Source organism: Ambystoma mexicanum, chromosome 1q (assembly GCF_040938575.1).
Source record: "Ambystoma mexicanum isolate Mex_15411 chromosome 1q, UKY_AmexF1_1, whole genome shotgun sequence".
NCBI lineage: Eukaryota > Metazoa > Chordata > Amphibia > Caudata > Ambystomatidae > Ambystoma > Ambystoma mexicanum.
In genome coordinates this window covers 1,276,729,457-1,276,736,649 of record NC_090922.1, presented here as the reverse complement: position 1 = coordinate 1,276,736,649, position 7,193 = coordinate 1,276,729,457, and the positions used below count along the sequence as shown (strand labels likewise).

General features: G+C 37.3%; 1 protein-coding gene across 17 annotated transcripts in view; it reads right to left on the bottom strand.

Moving 5' to 3' along the window:
- Positions 1 to 3,967: 3,967 nt before the first annotated feature.
- DAB1 (DAB adaptor protein 1) overlaps positions 3,968 to 7,193 on the bottom strand; it is a 4,845,894-nt gene continuing 4,842,668 nt past the window's right edge. For all 17 annotated transcript variants that reach the window (XM_069642094.1, XM_069642098.1, XM_069642099.1 and 14 more), the window contains one exon: positions 3,968 to 6,696. In XM_069642094.1, the coding sequence (XP_069498195.1) occupies positions 6,652 to 6,696 (45 nt within the window). In that variant the 3' untranslated portion in view covers positions 3,968 to 6,651. The remainder of the gene's footprint in view (positions 6,697 to 7,193) is intronic.

The following is a 7,193-nucleotide window of genomic DNA, read 5'->3' as shown; positions in this document are numbered from 1 at the left end:
AGGCTCGGTAAGCAAAACACGTCATCATTTAGCTCCGACTCAATAGACTTGTCTAATGCACTTTCAGGTGAGCTAGCTGTAATGGGTGCTATATTACCATTCATCCCAGTTGAGTCGGCCCCTTCTTGACAGGGGAGCACCAGGTTGCTCCCTGACAAATTGTTTTCAAGTGCATTGGTCTGGGTGGTAACGTCACTCGGGGCGTTAGACAAGCCACTCACACTCCCTGCATTGTTATATTTAATTTGTGGCACCACTGTCGACTGTGCCAGATCAGGCATCAGTGTTCCCCTTTCACAGGTCGTAATCACGTTGTTTACTTCATTTTCACAGTTGTGTTGTATGCGTGCAATGCCCAGGTGCGCAGAGGGGCGGGCTGCAGCCGCTCTGGCTCACCGATACAATCATGATTGCCATGGACACAAGTTAGGTCATCTAACCTCTTTTGGTAGGACTCTGACAGCATCTGAGCACTACAAGTGTCTTTCATTCTGTGTCCTGTATGTGGCATGTGCGCTTGATGTCGCTGTCCCTAAGCCATCTCAATGGGTAAGCAGGGAATGGTCGCAAAGGTATTAACTTGGTTGTTTGCAGTGTTTGCGGTGTCTGCGCGCACAGATGGTTTCAGAGTCCGAAGCTGGAGCTGGGGCTGAGGTGAACTAGCATTAATTGCCACCACACTATCGGTAAGAACTAAAAGGGGGGCTACTGTGTGCAATGTTGCAGCAGTTTGATCCTCATGCTCAGACACACAAGAAAAATATCGACTTACTTCCGTCTGCCGAAATTGTTTCCCCACATCTGTCTCATCAGGTTGCTTGTGCTTTTTATGGGTTGCGTTCTTAAGGAGGAAGATGAGAAAGTAGATGCAAGATCCCGCTTGCGTCGTACGCTGGCCATTTCTCGCAAGAGGAATTCTCCTTGTACAAACAAGGTAGATTCAAAGCAGAACGTTCTCGATGGCCTCAATGGCCACCTACTCGCCAAACAGCCAAACAGTGTCAGCTCGCCTTTCTCCTGAGGGCTTACACCTATATTGAATACAACCTATACAAACTGCTGTACCATCTATAAAAGTACAGGCACCATTTTATTTGCATATACATGATGGTATATACCCACAGTAGAAAATAACTCCTAGGTAATAACTCTCCCTCATTGTTCATTTTATAACAATGAAAGATGAATGGATAATGCCAAGGACCAGGAATTTTGTATAATTGGTATGCTTGCTTGCATACATTTCAATCTACAGACCTGTGAGAATGATGTGCTCAGCAAATGTCAATATTCTTGACGTTCTCTGTTTAAAGTTGACCAATACCTCCAGAAAATTATTTGCATCTTCATGTGTGTCTTTTACTACTACACCTTTGCCGAAGAGACCCATAGCGTTTTCTCCGATCCCTCCTTCATCTGAGCAAACTCGATCGGCATCATGCTGACTCACATCGGTCCGAAATTGAATTGCTCTTTGCTGCTTGATGTGAACATCATTTAAGATGGAATTCATCTTTCTCTTTGAATCAAACGCCAACCCCACTCTCCATCCCGCATTTCCTTCCCTCCTGATGGCCCCACTTCTTCACCTAAAACCTCAAACCTCAGCTTCCTTTTTGACAGTAGTCTATATCTCCACTCGTTTATCACAGCCACTGCCATAAGGATTACATTCTCAATATAAGGAAGACTCAAGCCCACCTCTCCTGCCGCTCAGCAAATATGCTGATCTTTCCACACTCAGGAAACTGGATTACTGCTGAAGCCTATTCCTGGGTCTTTTCCACTACTTTTTCTCTCTGGTAATTATAATCATCAGCATCACCACATCCACCCTCTGAATATGACCTATATTCTCCCCGCATCTCTACATACAAACCCCACACTGGTTAGCTCTGCATGAAAAATCACTACCTGTAAGGTCCTACCCCTCATAGTCAAATCTGTTAATGATCTAATTTCCCCAATTCTAAGCTGGCCATATATGTTCATCTTCTCCCCCTCTGTCTGGGATCACCTTGCTCCATAAACCTTCTGTCCCATACACCCCATGCGTCTTCCTACTTCTATGTATTCCCCTTCTCTAGAATGGTCTCTGCAGCCAAGAAAATCTAGAAAATCAGTGGAATTGTTCAAGATTCAATTAATTCTCCACTGGGAAGCTATTACCCCTGCTCCCCTCCTTTCATTCAGAACTCTAACTTTCCTTTCCTGATAATGGCACACAAGTATGTATATATATATATTGCTCCTATGAAGGTTCAGAAATTAGGGTCTTTATGTACATCTTATTTTTGTTTGTTCTCTAGCCACTATTACTTTTTTTATCATGATCATTATACAAACCACAACATCACTTGGCATATTCTTACCTAGACAGTAATTGAATAGTGTAAAGAAATAGCATGATTAATATTTAATAGATGCAGGCACAAATTAAAAGTGCACATTTTCAAAAACGGTTTAATGCATCTAGAATGATATCAATGTCCCTATACTGTGTTATACATCTTGTGATTGTCATACATTTATCTACAACCTATATTTCTACTCATTAATGTCTCTATCTAATTTAGTTTGAACATTGCGGTGCATAATACTCATTGGAGACTCATTCCTGCCACGTAAACACCAACATAGTGCAATAGGTTATTAGTAATGTAAAGTGAAAAATATACTCCTTCAATCACCTGTGTCTCTATTACCCTGGGACTCCTCCACTGCATGTACATCTTTGATACCAAGCTATGTTACTCAAAAGATTTGTGGAAGGGGGCATTACATGCATCATCGTTTCTTTCTCATACAGTTAGAAGTTACATCAAAAGTCAAAGAAATCACAATGCTGCAACAAAACTATTAAACTGATAATGCATTCCAAGAAAGTAAAACTATATACAGAGAAGATTCTGGTTTGGGTGAGCTTATAACTGACAGTGTGCCGTGGAATAAAGAGATGACAAAATATTTTCAATAGAAAAAGTGGGTTCTTTTTATTTTGAGTTTAAAGCCCTTAATGATGACACATGTTTCGGCAAAGATTGCCTTTTTCAAATCCAGGCCTGATTCTGTTTCAAAATAATAGCAGCATAATGCAAAGGGGTGAAGTAGGTCATGGGGTTCAATCCCGCCTCCTACTGAACGGTCTTCCGTGTGTCGGTTTGTCCACTCAGAATCAGTTCTAACAAACGGAGTGGAGGGTCTCGAAGTCTCTGTAGCAGTTTACTCAAATGTGACGTAGGATCTAAATACTTACCCAACCTAATATCATGAACTTTAATATTTTTCACTGCAACTTTTTATCAGGTCGCAAGGTACCTTTTAAAAGGTGTCATCCTAAAAAAAAGTCCCTCAATAGCTATGCATATATACAGAGAAGCAGTATCCCCTTTCCCGATGATAGTGTCATCTAGTTAAATGTTATATATTGTATGCTGGAGGAATACCATTATTAGACACACCCTTATCTTATCCTGTTAATGAACAAATAGCATCATACAATGTTTAACATTTTATTTGTAACAGTATAAGATGGTGAGTTACAGAAATGAATGGAAATTTAAAAAGAAATGTTGTTTGTTTTGTTGGATGTGTCACACAATAAGGTAAAAATAAAGTTCCCACATATTTTAACAAACTGACATCTGAGGTAAATTTAAAGTAGATCTACAAATACACTGCAAAAGTCTTCTTTTTTTATCTTTATTAAAAAAAAGTGTGTGTTTGAAAGCAGGCATCTGGAAAAATGTAATCAACATGAAGACATATTTCTTTTGTCAAGAAGGTGCTATGTTTAATAAATGAAAGGATTTGTGAAAGCTTTTCAGGGAGCCTTTTCGCAAACTATGTACCAGAACTATGCAAAAACAAGATGAATTAATGACGATTCAGGAAATCATAGAAATACATGGCAAGAAAAATGTATAAAGATGAAATAAGCATGAATGAAGAAGAAAATAACATGAAGCAGATTGGACTAGCTTATTTATTGATCTACAAAACAGGTAGGGTGCATTCTTCATTATCTTTCCCAATACATTTAACTGTGTTCTGCTGTGTCGATGTTTCGAAATGTAAGCTTTTGATAGTGATAAACAAAAAATGTATTCATCATTGATATTTACAACTCACATCAATCATGATTTAATTAATTGCTAATTGAATAAATGAACGTATTTGAAGATTTAGATACAGTAGTAAACAACTGACATTTTTCAAAATTGAAAGCTTTAATTTGTTTCACATAAAGCATATCATGGACAAAAGACAAAGTATTATTAATAACTTAAACCAACTATTTTGTGGCAAATTATTTGTTGGGAGCCTCTTTATTGATCAGCATATTCCTTGCTTTCTAAATTACTTGACTTGTACCTATATCAACTCATGATATGTTCGGGAAGGGCCTGGGCACCAGAGATTGAGGTTCTTCATTTGGACCCTTGAGCACGCCACTCTGCACAGGCAAGGTCACAATTCTATTTCAGATATCAATGACAAATTCTTTACAATTCACACTTATAAGAGAATGAAACTTAGAATAAAATTGTCATAAACAATTGCAATGGTGAGAAGACAATCCCCATATAAAAACAGATATATGTGGATGTTATGTGGTTGATGCCATACACATCCTACTTAACTCAGTGGGCACAATAAAAGCAATTGTCAACTAATTTATTTGTACCCCATTATTGGCACACAAGCAGTTACTGGTCAAGTAAACATATTGTGAAGTGAACTATAGTGAAATGTAGAATTTGGTTTAAAAAAACAACTAGCAAGAGATTTGTTATTTTTTTTAAAATACAATGTCATGTTTTATCCTTCAACTTCATACTGCATTGCAATTCCCCTATCTTCTTGACAAATTAATTGATAATAAAACTATTAGAAACCTCAAGCTTCATTCCATCAAGAAAAGCCTAAAAGTTGTAAAAAAAATCTGCATAAAAATATCCCTTAAAACAAATTCATAAACTGATGTAATTAGACTTTAGTCATTACTTTTCACACAGAGTTCAATGTAATGTAACTGCATAGGAAAATAGGGAAACACATTTCACCTGTCTAACCATTTCTCTGGAGGTCAAAACGTACATATGAAAATCATATGAACCATAATTGTCTAACTCTGCATTCCTATTTTAGAGATATAGAAAACAATGCATCTTATGTTCACATTGTATGTTTAGATATTTAAATGAACTTTCCACTTGTAGATAAGGCATTGTGTTACTTTCACACTCCAAATAGCTCACGTCTTCATAATGGATTTGAATTTCTTCTGTGGATATATGTACAATTTTACTGAAAATGCTAAAATCATCAAGTCATGTCATTATGTATGGCAAGCCAGTTGTTGTTGACGGGTCTCTCTTGATAGACACAGGTGACAGACAAAGGTGGTGAACTTTTCAAACAGAGGTTGCCCCACCATCCAAGCACTGCAATTTGCTACTCCTTCTACAGTGTTATGGTGTTATTAAAACAATTATAATAATAACATTTATATTTACAAAAATCTGGCAATTTTATGTGAACTCCTTAAAGCCTTTTCCTTCAACATTTAAAGAGTTTAACAGTAAGTCTTTTTTCAAGTTATAAAATAAAAATCCAATTTGAATTTTCTAATGTACAAAAGAGATGAGTAGATTGAGCACAGAATCAGTATGTTATAGCAAAAAATCATGCCACTCTTGTCACACGACAAAGTCTGTTTTCTTCCGAATCTATGAACCAGAATAATTCCAGACTTATTTGGCAAATTATGTTTTTCTTCAAAAATGGCACAAAACACTTGTCTGCATAGCATCACAGCAGCAAGATATCAGAGAAAGAAAAATATCTTCCTTTGCTTCTCCTCAGAGTTCAATTGTATTTTTTCTTCCACATAGGAGTTTACTGATTATTTTCCAGCTCCTCCTTTGGATCTGATGTCCATTTCTACCCACAACATGAGTTCATTTTTTTCCAGAAAGCAGCATTTCGTGGTCAGGGTGCACTGTCTCTCAAGGCCTATTTGCAAATTATTCAAAATATGTAATTCTGTGATCACCACATTGTTTTCATTGTTAACTACTGTGTCCAACGAACTGTTGATTCCTGTGAGGTTCTGTGTCTCATAGAAAAAAAGATGAAAAGTGATACATATTGAAAATAGTTTGTTCATCCATTTTCTAAATGCACCAAAAAGTGGTGTGTTTGGTGTAGCGTTATTATGCAAACCATCACTAAGTATATTAGTGCAGACATTTACTGACCAGTCCACAGCACTGTGATATATTGGCTACATATGTACGCTTGTGTTAAAAATGAAACTCATGGCAATTGTTAAATAAACAATTAAATGATGAATACTGGTGAACTTCAATGTTCATAATTGGATTCCAGATTCAAATCAAGTTAACCATATACACATGTTTGGGGTAGCCAAGACGCACACTGCAAGAGCAGTTTTTTTTTCAATTCAAGACACTCTTTCTTGGTTTGCTATTCATCACTGAAAGTATCCACAGAACCAATCCTGTATGCATTCTCCTTCTGGTCATGTAGATAAGATCAACTGAAATTCTGCACTGAGAAGAACAGTAGGCCTGCCAGTTCGTACTTCATCCAATGAGTCTTCTAGCACCGAAAGCCAGCAAAATGCTAATTCTTAGGTCTGTTGATTTGGGCATAGAGGGATTCTATTTCCTAAAGAAAAGAAAACAATAACACAAATTAAGCATGGCATTACGTATGTCTGAAGAGGAGTGCATTATTTCACAGACATGTTAATTCAGAAGCTAAGCCACACATCGTTTTGACTCCTAGAATCTCCAAATACCTGGGAATGCTATTCACCAGAGCAATTTGTTAGACCTGTGCAGTGGGGCCAATACGAATCTTTGCATGTGATTTTTTTATTGAATATTTTTGTAAAGGTTTGAATAAACCAAAACAAATAACTAAAAAAAAAATACGAATCTATACAAAACTTCGAAGAAGAGCAGTTTTCCATAACAGTGTGTAGCTTTGCTCATTTACTTAAGTCAATGTATATGCTGTTTGGGGTAATGTGCAATGGTCCCAGAGATATTCTTTCAAGCCAAAGTCCCTTTTTACCATCTGAAGCATGCATCTCCCCTTTATTCTACCCCTCTGGAGCCCTACCTCTCTCCCTTATAACCCAACTCTGCTGCTACTACTGA